The sequence below is a fragment of the Solanum dulcamara genome, chromosome 10 (assembly GCF_947179165.1).
Source record: "Solanum dulcamara chromosome 10, daSolDulc1.2, whole genome shotgun sequence".
Classification (NCBI taxonomy): Eukaryota; Viridiplantae; Streptophyta; class Magnoliopsida; order Solanales; family Solanaceae; genus Solanum; species Solanum dulcamara.
Genome location: NC_077246.1, coordinates 1,626,282 through 1,644,054, shown reverse-complemented (window position 1 = coordinate 1,644,054; position 17,773 = coordinate 1,626,282). Strand labels below are relative to the sequence as shown.

The window sequence follows — 17,773 nt, the reverse complement described above, 5'->3', positions numbered from 1 at the left end:
TTCAGAAAAATCAGCATGTAGTAGAGTCGACTCAGACTTGTTCTATAAAAGTCGAGGTATTTCAAATTGTTTGTTGACACAGACAAAGTCAGAGAAAACCTCTAAAATTATTTCAACATTGAACCTTGGACATAAAAGAGTTCCGAATCGAATCTCTTTTATCTCTAATCTTTCAACTTATAGTAGTCGTCTACCTTTCTCCGTATTTAGCATTTTGGGGCGGCCCCCTGTGTCTTGTGCAGAATTGTGGCTAAATATTACTCAATTCCAAGAACATTACACTTTTTATTCATCCATACCGGATATCTTCAACCTTCACAGTATGTAAGTACAGAAAAGCAGAAGAATAATCTTTTAGAGTAGACAGATAGATAGACTGTTGAACTAGTAGTAGTCAGCAGCAGTAAGATTGAACCTCTGTCCTCTCGGTTAAGTTCTGAGACGACGACGATGACTTGTTCATTTTGCAAATATATCATACATGGTATGCAGGTCATATGATGTAATCAGACCATCCAGATATGAAAGATGTATGGTCCATACTCTCTCCGGGACATTCCTCGTGCTTAGTTGGCTGTTCCTTCCCTCCCACCAACCTAGCTGGATTCCCAACTGCAGTTGTTCGTGGTGGCACGTCAATCAATACCACTGATCCAGCGCCAATCTTGGCCCCCTCGCCAATATTTACGTTGCCTAATATAGTGGCACCTGCACCTATTAGCACTCCATCACCAATCTTAGGGTGTCGGTCACCACCAAACTTACCAGTTCCTCCTAAGGTTACATGGTGAAGAATCGACACATTGTTTCCAATAACTGCAGTTTCGCCAACAACCACTCCTGTTGCATGGTCAAAGAGGATGCCTTTTCCGATTTTGGCAGCTGGATGAATGTCAATAGCAAAAACATCAGAGATTCGGGATTGAAGTGCAAGTGCAAGTGGCCTTCGGGATTGAGTCCAGAGTTTGTGAGCCACTCGATGTGCCTGAAAAATAAAACATTAAATTGTTAGTACTTAATACTACCATCTGCAGAGAGAGTAAAGAAGGGGACTGGGGGCAGAAACACAGGCAATCTGTCAATATTCAATTTCCATGATATACTAATAGCTACTCATTTTATTAAAATAAAAAATCGTCTCACATTTGTTAACCAAATGTATCTGTAAAGATATTTCATTGTCAGCGGGGAGCCAATTCAGCAGAGCTCGAAGCTTCCTTCGTAACTCCCGGAACTTCTTCGTAGTGGCTCCCTTACATGCCTCATTTCAGAGGGAACCTCAAAGTGGCTACATGGTAGCTACTGAACATTGTTTAACAGAAAAGGAAAGATAAATTGCATACATTCATTTATATCCACATATATAAGTGTTCGGGACTTCCTACACAAATAAACAGGAAAACCCAGGAGTACGATGTTCCATTAGCCGCCTATGTCAAATTAGATTGGAATGGAATAGAAAAAACAAGGAACGGTAGAGACCACCAAAATTGGCAACCTTTTATCTTTGTACTTCTTTCGAACCATACCTACCAACCAGATACTAGAGACTACTGAGCGAACAGCATGCACATCAATTGGGATGATGAGCAATAAAATGTAGGAAAATAGGAGTACAACCTACACTGACCCCTCTCTCTCTCTCCCTATCAAATGTTTTTAACTAGTCCATCAAATCCATGGCTCCATTGCAGCACACACTTTCACCATTTTAACCCGTTCAGACATGAATAACTATTTCCAAATAGTAGTTTGGCCATGAAGTCTCGGATACCGAGTGAAGTCTGATTTGAACTATAAATGAAATCTTGTAATAGTGGTTTGAAAGCTTATTTCAAGTGAGGTTCTTCACATCTTCGACTTCTACTCACAAATTCACAACATTCACAAACTATTTTTCCAAGTGAAGTTCATGTCCAAACATATACATTAACATCCACACTGTTTTCCAACTTAATTTCAAATGCCCTCTTTTCAACTTCAACTCAACTATTATCCAAACGCAAACCAAGTATACATCCAAAGACAAGATCTAATTCCACCCGCTACCTTACTAAACTAGTACTCTACTTTCCTTTTGGGTTTGTCCCAAAAATAGTGCCTCTTTCTATATTTAGTAAGTTTTTCAATTCCAACATTCTACCTGGCAAGTTTAAGACCATAAAATTGAAAGGACTACACACATCTTTAATTTAAGGCCACAATGTTCAAAAGTCTCCCTTTGTTTCTTAAACTCCGTGCTTAGTCAAACTAAAACACTTAAATTGGAACGTAGGGAGTAATAATGTAATATTTTACCAAATGTGCCTATTGTCACAACATAGTAGTATAGTACCAAGTCTTGAACAATGTCAAATCCCAAACTAAAAAGAGGTCAAATTATCAGTCTCATATTCAAGTAGATTGACATATACCTTTAACATCCTATGTCAATCTTTTGTTTTGTATAACTTCCAAGGCAACAATGGGAATATTTGAGTCTCCCTGATGAAGACTCAATTCAACCATGGGTGGAGCTATGGTTCGACAAGGGGGTACATCATCGAAAAATTACATTGTATGTAGTATGTACAAGGTGAAACTATTTTGTAGTTAGAGTATATATATGCTCTGTATCAATTTGTTTGTCTTACTTTCCTTTTTAGTATGTAATATGTTTAAAAAAGAATGTCTCTTTCCTTTTCTAACAACTCCTTAATTCCAACTTTCCATATGACATGTTTAAACCACAAGATTAAAGAACATTTTGATACATTGTATGTATCTTTACTTTAAGATCACAAGAGTCAAATTTTTTATTTACTTTCTTAAACTTCATTCCAAGTCAAAACCACACTAACAAACGAAGGGAGTAGTAGATATTGAATCCTATGGCTTTTTCGCGTGTTTTACTTCTCTAAATATTGAATCCCCTTATCAGAAATACTGCATCCGCCACTGAGTTCAACAATTTCAATCATCACATTTTCATATAATGTATCTCAACATCCAAATCCCAACTTTTACTTATCCACTATACTAAAAATAAACGTCCACTTTTACTTATGTCGATTAGAAAATAAAAGATATAATTTATCACTTAGTTTATAATCAATAGTGGACAAGTATGAGTAGTTACAAACCTGACAAGCAAGGAAGCCTTTGTAATTAAGCAAACAATGAGAGAAGGAAACACAGGCAGGGTCACGGTAGCGAGCGGCGAGAAGGTCGGCGGATGCGGCGGCGCGTAGCTCAGGATCAGTAGAGAAATTATTGAGGAATAAATCGTAGAGAAGAGTAGAGAGAAGCGTTGAAGAACAAAGCTTGTTCCCCAAATGGAAAGAGAGCGAACGCTCAAGCGAAGAGTGAGAAAGTATAGTTGAGTACAAATAGCTCGCTAATGCCGGTTCAGCTTCGGCGTCGCGCCGAGCTTCTGCTTTGATCTGTGTCCATAACCAGATAGCTTCTTCCGCCGTGTCCGTCGGTGGATGTGGCGTCGCCGGCGACGCGTTACGGTGTTCTTCGGCTGGCATCTCGGAATACGGCGTCGTTTTAGTGAGATATTTTTCTTTTCCAATTTTCAACGGAGTATTTATGGGAAAACAAGTAACGCAGGGAAAGATAACACGTGTCAACTTTCTAGAAGGTTAAGGAAAATTGTTTATCAAAACATGTAAACAATTAAATATAACTAAAAAAAGCAAAAAAAACAATATATCCAGTGTAATACGATAAGTGAGGTTTGAGGAGTATGATATGTACGTGGTATTATTTTTATTCTCTAAGGGTAAAGGTATTTTTAATAAATTCTCGATTAAAATAAAATATATCAAATTAATAAAAAAAATATAGTAGCAAAGAAAATAAACAATAGCAACACAAACAGTTCAATAATAAAATCGAAACATAAGATAGTAATAATGAGAGAATATCTTTAAAAAGGTGTTATACTATATTATTTTTAAATTTATTATGTGTCAAAATAAAGCCTCACAACAATTACTTGTTTCATTTTATGATTTAAAATAGTTTTTATCTGAAAATAATTTAATTAAAATTATATATATAAAAAATTAATCCCCAAGAAAATTTACAATTATTATTTTTTGGATGTGTCTGAATATGCACGGGATAAATTTGTTCATGTATAATATCTCAAAATTTAAATCTGAAAATGTAAATCGTATTAAAAATAATTCGATACAATGAACTCGATGACTATGATGTTTAATTTCTTGAATTTCTAGTGCATATTGCGATTGTTTTTTTTACTTAGTTGTCTTGATAATTATAACTTAGCGGTCTTCGGCCTCCGCTTAGTTTAGTTGAAATCTTCAATTATTTAAATATCATAAATTATAACTATATGTTTTTAAAGACGTTTTCTTAGAGATGAATTTATCCTAGATATGATTTTGATTTCTTTTTAGGATAAAAGTTATCATAAGTGGAATAGTAAACGGACCAAAATGGCTTGTGGTGTGGTGGGACTATTTTATTCTTAATCAGAGATCTTGGTTTCGAATCCTGATATGAAAAAAATCTTGTTGGAAGCGTTATCCCGAATGAGCCCTATAATGCGCGATCCTAATATAGTTAAGGCTCCGTGGACTCCAAATACCGGGTGGAAAATAAAAAAAAAGGTGGAATAGTAAACACATTAAGTATTTATTTGTATTAGGTGTTTACACAAAATAAATAGATAGATGATATGTAATTGAATGTACATAACTATTATTTAATTACTTAACTATAATAAATCGAATTGATTTGGTGTAAATATTTTATGCATATAAGTTTTTTACGAACACCCCTATTTGAGCAACAACGTTAAGTGGACTCTTCAAATCTCATTATTTTTTAAGGTTAATTTTTTATTTGGTCACTGAACTAATATTTATTATATTCAAAAATCATTTTCTTTGCTAAAACAAGTGTAATGTCAGGATCATTTGTTCAGATCTTCTGACGATTGTCGGTTATCGACTTTGATATTAACCATTATTTATGAATGTTTTTTTAGTTTGGGTAGACAAATCTTTTGTTTTTCGGATGATGTCCAACAATAATGCTTGATTTGAGTCTTTCTTTATACTTCTCTTATATAAGTATTCCTCGATCGATCCTTTATACAACATTCATCATACTAAAAATAAATTGATATAAATAAATCAAAGAAAACATATCTGAGCAACGAGGTAGGAATTCGAAGCTTTGATAAATAAAACTTCAGATAAATTCCTAAAGTTTTCGTATTTTAATCAAAAAGTATGATGGAATAAATGATGTCTCTATATTAATTATTGACTAAAGTTTAATTAATTTAAAAATGATGGTTAAAATTTGATTATTACAAGTTTTAAAAAGATACTATTTGCATATTTCTCCCCAATAAAATACATGAAAATTCGAAAAAGACCCCCCAAAAATTTTCTAATTCACACATGTCTTCCCTTTTCTTCTTTAGCAGTCGTAACCCTCTCTCTGTTGCTTTCAGAAGATTCAAAATCTGCAGTTTTTCTTCCATTGTTACTTGTAAAGCTCCCAATTTTACTCTTTTTATCCTTTGAGAAACTCAAATTTCAAGAATTCATTTTCTTATGTTTTTATATTTTATTTTTGTGCAGATGCTACAGAGGAAGAAAAATCAAGATTCATTCACCCCTCTTCGGTTATTCATCCAAATGCAATTTTGGGTGATGTAAAGATTCAATCTTTCTCCTGTTTATGCTTTTTGTTGATGAAAATCTCAAGTCTTTACAATTTATAGATGTTTGTTCTAGTGGCTAGTTTAATTTTGCTTTAATAGTCATATTATTATGTATTATTATGTATGGGTAGGAGAGTGTGGAGGACCCACATTCAAAAGAGGCAGGGGTAGGCCAAAGAAATATTGGGAAGAGGTGATTAGACATGACATGACGGAGTTACAACTTACCGAGTACATGACCTTAGATAAGAGAGTGTGGAGGACCCACATTAAGGTAGAAGTCTAGTTCATAGTATCGTTACTCTTTCTTATTAGTAGGCGTAGTAGCGTACAATAATTTCCTGTGGTCGGATGTCTGTTATTATTTATTACTTTCATTACTTTTTGTACTTTCTGTATTTTGATTGTTCTATTTTATCTGGGTTGCTTTCGTTACTTATTTATTTTTCCATATTGCTTTGAACTTCTTATTCTTATCTGACTTCTTTTTTGATTTTACTGAGCCAAGGGTCTTTCGGAAATAGTCGTCCTATCTTGGTAAGAGTCAGGTCTGCGTACATTTTACCCTCCCCATACCCCATGTTGTGGGATTTCACTGGGTCGTTGTTGTTGTTGTAGTCATATTATTATGTATACTTGAATCTTGAACTAGTTGGGATCTAGTATATTGAGGATTATCTTAGTTTGACTCTATGCCAACTAGGGTAGGGTCTTGAAGAATGAAAAAGTTCCACATTGATTGTTAATGGGATGGGTGGTCTCCTTATATGAACTTGGACAATCCTTCCCTCGTGAGCTAGCTTTTGAGGTTGAGCTAGGCTCAAGATACATTTTGTAACAGTGGGCATAGATTGGGCAATTTGAAATCCGAACTTTTCGGATATTTGTGTTTTTTTTTTTGGATTATGGATTGGAAATTGATGCTACTGATGAAAAACCAAGATTCATTCATCCCTCTTCTGTTGTTCATTCAAATGCCATTTTGGGTGGTGTAAAGATTCAATCTTTCTTCTGTTTATGCTTTTCTGTTCATGAATTTCTCAAGTCTTTACCATTTATAGATGTATGTTCTAGTAGCAAGTTTAATTTTGCTTCTTAGTCATATAGTCATGTATATTTCAATTAATTCTTCTTCTTCTTCATTTTTTTTTAAAAATAAAATAAAATTGGGAATAGGGGAAGTGGAAATGTGTGTGTGTGTTTACAAGCTGAGAAAGCGAACCCTTACCAACAAGCTGAAAGTTTAGGTAGCCAACCAAATGAGCTACTAGATTCCCCTATATATTTTAATCATGAACTAGTTGGGATTGGTTATGTTGAGAATTGTCTTTGTTTGACTATATGCTGACTGTAAGAATAACTGCCCTTTTCCTTTATTCAGAAACCCATTGGTGCAAATGAAAAACAAAGATTCATCACCCTTCTTGAGTTGTTCATCCTAATGCCAATTTGGGTGATGTAAAGATTCAATCTTTCTTTTGTTTATGCTTTTCTGTTCATGAATTTCTCGAGTCTTTACCATTTATAGATGTATGTTTTAGTAGCAAGTTTTATTTTGCTTCTTAGTCATATGATCATGTATACTTCAAAATTCCGAACTAGATGGAATTGATTATATTGAAAATTATCTTAGTTTGACTCTTTGCCGACTAGGGGTGTGTCTTGAAGGATGAAAAACTCCTACGTCGGTGGTTAATGAGATGAGTAGTCCTCTCCATGAGCTAGCTTTTGGGGTTGAGTTAGGCCCAAGATCCATTTCTTAACGGTGGGCATAGTTTGGGCCAACCTGAAATCCGAACTTCTTGGATATTTGTTTTTTTTTTTGGATTATGGATTGGACTTCAGATTTTGTTTTTAAAATCCGTTGATGCTACTGATGAGAAATCAAGATTCATTCACCCCTCTTCCGTTGTTCATCCAATTGCCTATTTGGGTTGATGTAAAGATACAATCTTTCCTCTGTTTATGCTTTTCTTTTGATGAAAATCTCAAGTCTTTACCATTTATAGATGTTTGTTCTAGAAGCAAGCTTAGTTTTGCTTCATTAGTCACATAATCATATGTATACTTCAATCACGAACTAGTTGGGATCTGTTATATTGAGAATTATTTTAGTTTGACTCTATGCTGACTCTCATAACAACAGACCTTTTACTTTATTTGGATTGGGACCTGCTATATTTGAACATGGGTAGAGCTGTTTCTTTTCTTCATTAGTGTAGTTTGAAATTCTACGGCACTTGATTAGGATTGGAACCTCTGGTTATATCTTTTAGGGTGGTCCTGTCAAACTATGTTGCTTGAACTCTCCAAAAATGTTGCAGCATCAATGTCAGATTCTCCAAAATACACTACTTTTGGACGATCTGACATGCACTTGGCAACATTTTTGAAGAGTCCTAGCAATATAGCTGTCAAGTTAAGTAGGGAAAGTAAGGAAAATGTTTCAAATTTATAGTTGCATAGGAATAGGCCATGGTCTTCACTCATCAGTACTAGCAGAGCTAGAATTTTCATTAACGAGATTCAGAATATATAGAAGTAAATACACGAAGAAGCCAAATGGTTTCAACATCTATAGTTAAAAAGTGACCTTGAACAATTACTTGTTAACATTCTCAAAAAAGCAAAAAATGGACTTTTTATATAGAATGTAGTTTTTCGACAAACCTCCTTGTGCCTCCTAGCTCCAAGGCTTAGTTGTTTTATTATACTTATATTAGGTACAATGTTTGCGGTGAGTCCTTTTCTTCTAATTAAAGATGTATCTTAGTGTAGAGAGACTTTGGCATTTACTGATCTCTAGTTTAAGAGAACCTATGATTTTCCTTACAACACAAAATATTTATTGTTTGAGCTGAAATGTGTTCGAAATGAATGCCAAGGACTCATATAGTCAATTCCACCTAGGTGGGATTGATGCATATTTGGTTGGTTGATTTATTGATCTTTGGATATGTCACGTTTCTTCCTTTGACTCATTATAGCTGGTTTATTGGAGATGTTAAGGTTTATATGTTAAGGCCTTAGGTGAATTAGCATATTGCAGATAGTTTAAGGAGCGTTCTCTTTCTGTAGGGTGTTTCAGTTGGTCCCTTCTGTACTATTGGGCCTTTTGCAAAGTTGGGGAGGGCTTGTCAACTGTACCCTGGAAGCCACATCTTTGGAAATACTGAACTCGGGGACAATTGCATCCTGATGACGTGAGTTCAATTTTCTTATTGTACTTGAGTTTTACTTCTTTTCTGTTCTCTCCAGTACCGTTTAGGGTGCATATTTTTAGCAGTGGTGCTGTAATTGGAGATGATCTTCCTGGTCATACAGTCGTCGGGAGAAACAATGTTTTTGGGCATCATGCTGTAATTGGTGTCAAGTGCCAGGACATGAAATATAAGGTCAGTATCCTGATGTTAAACTCATTACCAAAAAAAGTTAAAAAGAAATTTGAAAAACATCTTGATAGTGTTGACAGCTAAATTTTTTTAATACTGTTTTATTACAACATATAGATTTAAATGTGTGCTGCCGTCGAAATGAGAATCATTTTCGTTTGGCTTATGAGCTCGAAGTTGTGTCCATCAGTACAATGATCCGTCTCTTCATCATGATCACTCTCTCCCCCACCCTCAAATTTAAGTAGGTGGTGTTTATTTAAGAATGTAAATAACATTATCTTGTTTGAAATTTGACCATTTCAGTTTGGGAATGAGTGTTTTCTCGAGATTGGTGACAACAATGAAATCAGGGAACATGTATCCATCCATCGATCTTCTACTCCAAGTGATAAAACCGTATGAAACTAGCTTGTTAGTTCTTTTGTAGCGCAGAAAGTTATAAATTTCAGTACATAGTTATCTTTAACGAGCTTACATAAACAGGTTATTGGTGATAATAATCTTATTATGGGCTCTTGTCATATAGCTCATGACTGCAAAGTGGGCAACAACAATATTTTGGCAAACAGTACACTTCTTGCAGGTCATGTTGTGGTGGAGGTGATTGACTATTCCTCTTTAGTCATTTTAACGAAGCATGAACTTTTCTGGAAAAATTTAATCGAACTGATAGATGATGGTTTATATTCTTCTCATACAGGACTATGCTCACACTGCAGGAGGTATCGTAGTTCATCAATTTTGCCGTATTGGTTCATATGCTTTCATTGGTGGTGGTTCAGTGGTGAGACTCTTTTCTAATTCAAATTATTTGCTGTCTTTTAGTTTTTCAAAAGACTCAGCCTTCCTCTCATGCTAAACTAAGATACCAACAGTTTCATAGTTCTGGTGTTCCCCCTGATGTAAACATAATTCAAGCTAGCGAAGCATCTATAATTGCTAGACGCTTAAGTTTCTTTGTAATTTGCACGTTATGAAAGCTAAGCTTCGATCCACTTACTTTTAAGTTGAATATCATCTAATTATTTCATCTGCATTTCTAAGATTGGAAGCACCTATTTTCTTGGATTGGAGCACACTAACTGAATTTGAGATCACGCATGTGTTTCCTTTTTGGATCTCAATCTATTTATCCTCCAGGTTTCTCAAGATTGGAAGCACCTATTTTCTTGGATTGGAGCACACTAACTGAATTTGAGATCACGCATGTGTTTCCTTTTTGGATCTCAATCTATTTATCCTCCAGGTTTCTCAAGATGTTCCAAAGTACATAATTGTCTCCGGGGAAAGAGCTGAGCTTCGTGGGTTGAATCTTGAAGGCTTAAGACGTCGTGGGTTTTCTGCTATGGAGGTTTGTTTCATTTTAAAAACAATTACACTTTGTTTCTAACAAATGTAGGAAGTTGAATTTTTATAAGCAAAAAACCATATATATGATATGGATTGCTCTCGAGGATTTTAAATTGGTCTGTCTTCACTGCATTGGTCATGTAATTTTGTAAGTGGGATGTATTTATTTGTGGGACTATACTGAGTATGTTGTTGTTGATGTACTATTTCAATTAATTCCGCAATATTCGTGATCTATAAAAGCATATCACGTTGATCACAAATCCTTAAAAGATAGATGTGTTATCAGTTTCAATATATTAAATTGCTATAATTGTCTTTTAACTTCTATATCCCTGATTTCAGTTAAATATTTTCTTTGCAACTATCCAGATTAAGAGCCTGAGAGCAGCTTATAGAAAGATATTTATGCCCACTGATACGAGCTCTGGGAATATTGAAGATCGACTAGTTCAAGTGGTATTGAATTGCTTTGCATTTTTCGATTAATAATAGCTGTCTTCTAAAATGATGTAAAAAGACACCGTATTTTCAGGAGCAGCACAAAGACCTGGGTCTATTTCCAGCTGTCTGTTCCATGGTTCAGTCAATACGTGATTCTTTTGCTGAAAATCGCCGTGGAATTTGCAAATTTAGAAGTTGGAGTGGGTCTTAGCATCTTTTCTTCGTAAGTCTGCTCTTTGTTTTAGTTTTCATATGCCGTCCTAAAAGTATACCTTGAGCAAGTCTTTTCTATTCGAATTAAGACCACTATTTGTATGTTGACTGTAAAATGGTGAATTCATTTTACTGAATACTTGGTTCGTAGTACTTGCTGAGGGTCTATCAAGAACAACCTCTCTACCTCCATAAAAGTAGGGGTTAAGGTTTGCGTACATCTTACCCTTCCCAGTCCCCATTTGTGGGATTACACACTGGCTATGTTGATGTTGTTGTATCTAAACTCATTGGATATGTTGTGAAAATTCATTATGTTTTTGCAGTTAAGAATACCGAGTTTCACCTGAATCATGGTCTTCTGATCTCATCCAATGACAAAGTGAAAACAAGCAACGATATTCTGTACGTCCTATGAAAGTTTTAGTAAGGTGAACATCGCTGCACTAGGACCATCCATATTCATGCTTTAAGCTCGTTATGGGGTAACGAACTGAGAAGAAATTCCGGATGAATGGACTAAATGAAGTTCATCATCATGTTATAGTTTGTATACATATATCTCACCACTGCATTTTACCAGAATCTCGTGATTCATGGTAGTATTTCGTTGACCTGTTCTTCCTCTCCGGGAGCAACTATAGTGTCCCTGGCTCTATGTCATCGTGTTATTGATAGCAGAAGCTGCTAATTGATTGAAGCAGCAATATCGCTTGTTTATCGCCTTGTAATTATATAGATAGAGAGAGAGTTCAACATTTGCAACAAATTCCTTTCTGTGTTACTCTGAATTTGTAATTCTTTACTAAGGTTAAAGAGTTAGATTCTTGGTAATGGTAGACATTCATTAGTGTGGAATGTGGATATATACTACTACTACTACTACTTCCCTCGTTTCAATTTGTTTGTTTGATTTTTGACTTGACACAGAGTTTGAAAAAGTAAAGGATAGGTTTGAATCTTGTAGTCGTACTCTAAAGATATGTCGAATGTACCAAAATGCCTTTTAATTTTGTAGTCTTAAACATGTATATGAAAAGTTAGAATTAAAGAGTTGTTTGAATAGGAAAGATATTTTTAAACGGGCTAAAAACGAAAGTAAGATAGATAAATTGAAACAAAGAGAGTATTATATTGCATTAGTATCCCCAACTTGTGATGTGCCAAAGATATTTAAATCAAAACTTTGTGCTATGACAAGAAAAAAATCAGCAAGAAAGGTTAGGAAGAGTGATATTTTTATTTTTGAAAATCAAGATTCCTTCAGGGGATGGGGGTGGGGAGTACAATGATATGATAATTATGTGGGTATATTGGTTGGTTTTTCACTCGGTGTTGATTATTATTTTGAAATTCTGATTAATTCGTATTTATATAGTGTAAAATTTGAAAGTGCACATTTTTTACATGGATATTTTAAAAGTATCTCAAAAATATGTATAATCCAATCTTGAAAAGGAGCTGATTGTATGAAAAATCCTTTAAGAAGTTATGCATAATTTATCACACTTATAATCCAATCAACTGAGAAAAGTAATGATTTCCTTTTCGGATGCTTTTATCATTTTCAATATTTTAAGCTTCTTATAAACCTTTAAAATATATTTTTTTAATTATGAAAATCATAGGTTATCTTTTAAAAATTCAAAAATAGTGAGCGATTCTATAAATCTAATATTTAATAAAGAAAGATAGAGCAATAAACTCATTATTCATCGCATTTTAAATTGTGTGTTGCAGGACTTTGAAGATTTCTAGATCATAACAAAAAGAATATTACATGATTGAATTTATTTATTGACTCTTTATACACACACATTCCAATTTCCAAGTCTTTGCTAGAACTAATTTCATGAATTTTGTACATATATTGGACTTATTTACAAGGGAAAATTTGGCGAATAAACAAACATTTACTAATTAATTAGTTAATATAGCTATAGTTTAGCTAATTTACAATTCGCCACTAACATTTAGTGTTAATTACGGTTCAAGTTTGTATAATTCAAAATTTGTATAACTTTTGTATAATATAATTTGTATACCTGTTTAAAGTTCAGATGTTTGTGTTTGTATAAATTCGTTGTTTCGAGTTTATATAAAAATAGTTCAATTATACAAACCTGCGAATTATACAAATGAGGTAGCTTAAACTATAGCTACAATCCGTAAATATGCAAACTATAACTAAAAAGCCTAATTAAATTTATTATTATGGTTATTTGTGAAATTTCCCCTATTTACAACCCCCTCACCCACCCCCAAAAATAGAAAAGAGGTCACCATTTGTGCAATGTTCAAAAAGCCATTGATGGATCAACATCAAAAAATTTCCAAATATTTACCACTAGATGACCTTATTGACCATTTCTTTTTCAATTAATAATTATAGAGAGTTTAATGCATACAACTATAGTAAGTTATAATCTGTAGCAGAGCCAAATTCTAATAAAGAGATTAATTTATTTTAAATTCATATATACTTAATATGAATTGAAGTTTTGGAGAAATGGTAAAGTTATTTCTGTGTTAGCTATATGTTATAAGTTCAAGCCGTGAAACTAACTACTAATATTTACACAAGCAAGCTATGCATATCAACACCTCTTGGGGTGTGTGACCCTTTTTCAAAATGTAAGTAAACACAAAATATTTTGTGCACAATAGCAATTCTGTGAGATAAGACCTTTTATCATTATTTGTCTACAATAATTCCATTATCTTCCTTTAATTTTGTCGTTGGTAGAGACACCAAAAAGTTGTTGCTTTCTACTCTAAAAACCCTAACTTGGATAATATATCCAACCAACCAAAAACATTAATGTCCATCCAATCATCTTTTCTTGGCTATTTTCATAAAATTCTACCTTGTACTATACAACACATCATAATCATATTATTTTAAAAAAAAACAACAAACTAAATAGTTCTTGATATATACACAACCCTCCTCTTCCTCCCATTTCAACAACTTTAAAGAAAAAAAACTTTTGTGAAACTAACCTTTTTTTTTGTCTATATGAAGATGGGGAGAAAGTGTTCACATTGTGGCTACATTGGTCATAATTCAAGAACTTGTAGCACTTTGAAATGTTCTATTGGTGGCAATAATTTTATTGGTGGATTAAGGCTTTTTGGAGTGCAACTTGATATTTCTTCATCTTCTTTTTCTAGTCATAATTTGAAGAAAAGTTTTAGTTTGGATTGTTTGTCTTTAACAAATAGCCACTTATCATCATCTCCTTCTCCATCTCTTAATGAAAGTTGTGAAAAGAGTACTACTACTTCTACTAATAATAATTGTTATCTCTCTGATGGTACTCTTGTAGGTTGTGTTGGTAAAAGGAAGAAAGGTATGTAATTTAATTAATTCATGTTTATTGTACACTCATTAATTTCTAGTTTGTGTTAATGTACAATAATAATGGTTTTATAAAGCAAATTTGGTTCACTATATGGTCTAATCCAAAATCATTGCTTTCTTTAATTTTGTAGGGGTTGTGGGGGGTATGGGGAATCATCTTCTTAACTCATGGTTCTTCTTATTTGTATGTTGTCATCACACATCTTTTTTATATGAGAATTCATCATAAATTGACTAGCTAGCTTTATGCTGGTTGTCAGCCAACCGCAACCCCCAATTCTATCACCACCAACAACCTAGACCAAAATCGACAATATATATGAACTACTAAAAAAAATATGAATTAGTGATATATGGGCCGCTAGTCCTATTTACCAATTGATTATCAACAAGTTTTGTTAGCTATTTAGTATTTAGCGATGAAATTATAGCTAATTTCATTTTTTTTGTGTGTATAGTAAAAATTTCCATATTAATCTGAGATAAGCTTAAAAAGAGATATACTAGATAGTGAAAATTCAGGTAATCGATCTAACTTGATGGAATTGTGTTGTAGTGGGTGTAGACTGTGTAGTAGTACATAAACATGTGGTATCTTTCTTGTGAGCACTTGTACACAACTTCAACTATATTGTCCTAATTGTAACTTTATATATATATATATATATATATATATAAAGGGGGTTATGACATTGTCATGGTTATTATATCCAATAGAAATATTCTCTTAATTTATATTGATAATGTGATCGATTATTAAAGCAGCCATTAATATTTATATCAGGGTAGACTATCAATATTACACTCCTTATGGTGCGATCTTTTTCCAAATTTGGCGTGAACGCAGAATGCTTTGTCCATCGTCGTGCTGCCCTTAATGTAATTATTGATATATGTGTATATTTATATTGGATGAACAGGAGTTTCATGGACAGAAGAGGAACACAGAAAATTCTTAATTGGACTTGAAAAGTTAGGTAAAGGAGATTGGAGAGGAATTTCAAGAAATTTTGTGACAACAAGGACTCCAACTCAAGTTGCAAGTCATGCTCAAAAATATTTTCTAAGACAATCAAGTCTCAACAAAAAGAAAAGGCGTTCAAGCCTCTTTGATATGGTAAATATATTATTTTTGAACTTCATCGCTAATCAGTCGATATAAATTGTTCTTAGCTAATAGAATATTTTGATAATTCGTAGCTATAATAGAATTAAGGATAATTTTTGTTGTTTAGCTAGAGAATCTATTTGTAGCTCAGTCCTACTTTTTTTTTTTTTGAATTTCCTAAGTAAAAATTTTGAGGTATTATATCCCTAGGATGTAAGCTATATTTTTTGGATCTTTTAAAAATGTCATTACACACCATTGGTGGAGCCAACTTTGTCTCAAAGGGGTGTTAAATGACACCCCTTCAACTAGAAAATTACAGTGCATAAATAGATACATTTTTTGAAATGTGTATCTACTATAATATGATTTTTTTTTTTCATGTGTTTTCTATTTTATAGTTTAATTCTTTTTAGTGAAAATTTTAGTTTCGTCACTGCCACACATGTTACACTACTAAAAAAAGTGAATTTTCGATGACTTATCGAGTTAATTCCCAACGAACACAATGTCCTTTTAGTAGTGTCTAATCCTAGAAAATGAATGCATTAAGAGGGTCAAACACGGATACATCTTAATTTTTGAATAAGTTGAAGTTATACACATTGATAAAGATACTTTTTAGATAATCAAAGCAGTTTACCTATTATAGTTGGTTAGTTACTCTTAATGCCCATTATAGAGATTTACTTATACTTGAATTGATCATATAAATATATTTTTTACACTATCAATACATATTATTAATTATTAACTTTTATTTTGTAAACATGATAGGCAAGGAGCAACAACAAATATGCAGATTTTGCTCATAATTGCCAAGAAGATTGTCAAGAAATTACCATATCACAAAATTCTCATCACTATAAAGTTCCAAATAAGTCCATTTCTTCAAATGGAACTCTTGACTTGGAGCTAAGTCTCACATCTCCAAGAAATAATGTTGTGGATAAAAATATCACCATCCAAACTACTTTCATGAATATTGGACCAATTAGAGTTACCTAACTTGTACTAATTAATGTTTAAGTATGACTATTTTTGGAGGATCTAACACATATCTCGTAATATTTTTGAAGAGTTTGAGCAAGCAATATAAATTAGAACAAAGTACTTTATGAAGATCTATTTCCTAATAGCTCTTGTGCTATACCTTTCATATGCTTTCATGCTTCAATAGATTCATGGGTATATCTATGTATGCATAATGATATATAGGCTTTAACCATGATGTGGTTAGTTGCGGAGGCAGAAATTCTAATAAGGAAATTTTAAAAAAAAATATGACACCAAAACTTTTCAATATATAATTATAATTAATTAATAAAAAAAGGATATAAATTCTAATTCTATTCTTAGTTAGAGGTTTCGATTTGAATTTTGAGAATGAAGAATTATTTTGAAAGGTATTATTTTACTCTTTTTTTTAGAAGGCCTACACAACTCGTATCCAAATTAATCAGGCCAATAGATCTAGAATATTAAATGCCTAATTATTATTTAGTTTTAAAAGATACATATGTTGAAACAGCTAGCATCTCATACTTTTCAAGTCTGCTATTATGTAATATGCCAAAGTGAGATATACTTAGATTTTTTAGGGTCGACTTTTGCCTACAAAAAGGGGTCCATCATCACTATTACTCCAGATTTAATAGGACAAAATCACTAGAGAAACATAAAAAAACAATTATTTTTTAATAATAGTGCGATATTCTGATCAATTTGTATGCTTCCCTATTAATTTTATAGAGTTTTTATTATTTTCTTTGTCGAGTAATTCTACAACAAAAATAAGGTATCCATTATAATTCTACAAATAAAACTAAAAAGGGTAAAATGTATCAGATCTAACTCTACCTTGGAGGCAAAAATTTATCAAGAGGGTTGAAAGAAAATCAAGCACGCCTAAATTTTAAAAAAAATTAAGTACGTCTAAAACTAAGCCTACAATGCGCCTAAGATTAGAAAGATAAAAAAGTGTGGTTAACGAGATTCGGATCCGCGAACTGGCACAACTAGGCGAAATATCGAACCTTTTTACCACTGAGCTAAGTCCCTTGCTTTATGTTTAGGGGGTTCAATGTTAAATATATACATGCAAATCAAAAAAATTATCTTATATATACAGTGTAATTTTTTAACAAACGCTGAACCCTTTGGACCCAACGTAAATCCACCCCTGCTTGGAGTTAGAAAAGTTGTTTCAG

General features: G+C 33.1%; 3 protein-coding genes across 6 annotated transcripts; 2 read left to right on the top strand and 1 right to left on the bottom strand.

The window, feature by feature from the left end:
• LOC129871173 (serine acetyltransferase 5) lies at window positions 1-3,559 on the bottom strand. Its single transcript, XM_055946055.1, has 2 exons — window positions 3,123-3,559; window positions 1-985 (listed from the first exon to the last, which is right to left on the bottom strand). The coding sequence occupies exons 1-2, from the start codon at window positions 3,510-3,512 to the stop codon at window positions 494-496; spliced, it is 882 nt and encodes a 293-aa protein (XP_055802030.1). The 5' UTR covers window positions 3,513-3,559; the 3' UTR covers window positions 1-493.
• Window positions 3,560-5,398: 1,839 nt separating this feature from the next.
• Window positions 5,399-11,373, top strand: LOC129870321 (probable acyl-[acyl-carrier-protein]--UDP-N-acetylglucosamine O-acyltransferase, mitochondrial). 4 transcript variants are annotated; one of them, XM_055945058.1, is made up of 10 exons: window positions 5,399-5,514; window positions 5,607-5,680; window positions 8,768-8,892; window positions 8,976-9,084; window positions 9,388-9,480; window positions 9,568-9,684; window positions 9,785-9,868; window positions 10,331-10,435; window positions 10,807-10,893; window positions 10,976-11,373. In XM_055945058.1, exons 1-10 carry the CDS (start codon window positions 5,424-5,426, stop codon window positions 11,087-11,089), a joined length of 999 nt encoding a protein of 332 aa, XP_055801033.1. In that variant the 5' UTR covers window positions 5,399-5,423; the 3' UTR covers window positions 11,090-11,373. The 4 variants fall into 4 exon arrangements, with proteins under 4 accessions (XP_055801033.1, XP_055801030.1, XP_055801031.1 ...); XM_055945055.1 differs by having other exon boundaries at window positions 10,955-11,373; XM_055945056.1 differs by having other exon boundaries at window positions 8,973-9,084; window positions 10,970-11,372.
• A 2,650-nt stretch (window positions 11,374-14,023) lies between these two features.
• On the top strand, window positions 14,024-16,701 carry LOC129870323 (transcription factor MYBS3). The gene is given in 4 exon segments (XM_055945059.1): window positions 14,024-14,444; window positions 15,376-15,545; window positions 15,547-15,572; window positions 16,341-16,701. Coding segments are annotated over 4 exon segments (672 nt in total). The 5' UTR covers window positions 14,024-14,110; the 3' UTR covers window positions 16,483-16,701.
• Window positions 16,702-17,773: the final 1,072 nt, after the last annotated feature.

Coding starts and splice junctions, on each gene's coding strand:
- LOC129871173 (XM_055946055.1), bottom strand. CDS start 3,512: ATGCCAGCCGAAGAACACCGTAACGCGTCGCCGGCGACGCCACATCCA. Junction 986..3,122: donor AAGGCTTCCTTGCTTGTCAG/GTTTGTAACTAC, acceptor TTTATTTTTCAG/GCACATCGAGTGGCTCACAA.
- LOC129870321 (XM_055945055.1), top strand. CDS start 5,424: ATGTCTTCCCTTTTCTTCTTTAGCAGTCGTAACCCTCTCTCTGTTGCT. Junction 9,869..10,330: donor TCATTGGTGGTGGTTCAGTG/GTGAGACTCTTT, acceptor TTTATCCTCCAG/GTTTCTCAAGATGTTCCAAA. Junction 10,894..10,954: donor AAGATCGACTAGTTCAAGTG/GTATTGAATTGC, acceptor TGATGTAAAAAG/ACACCGTATTTTCAGGAGCA.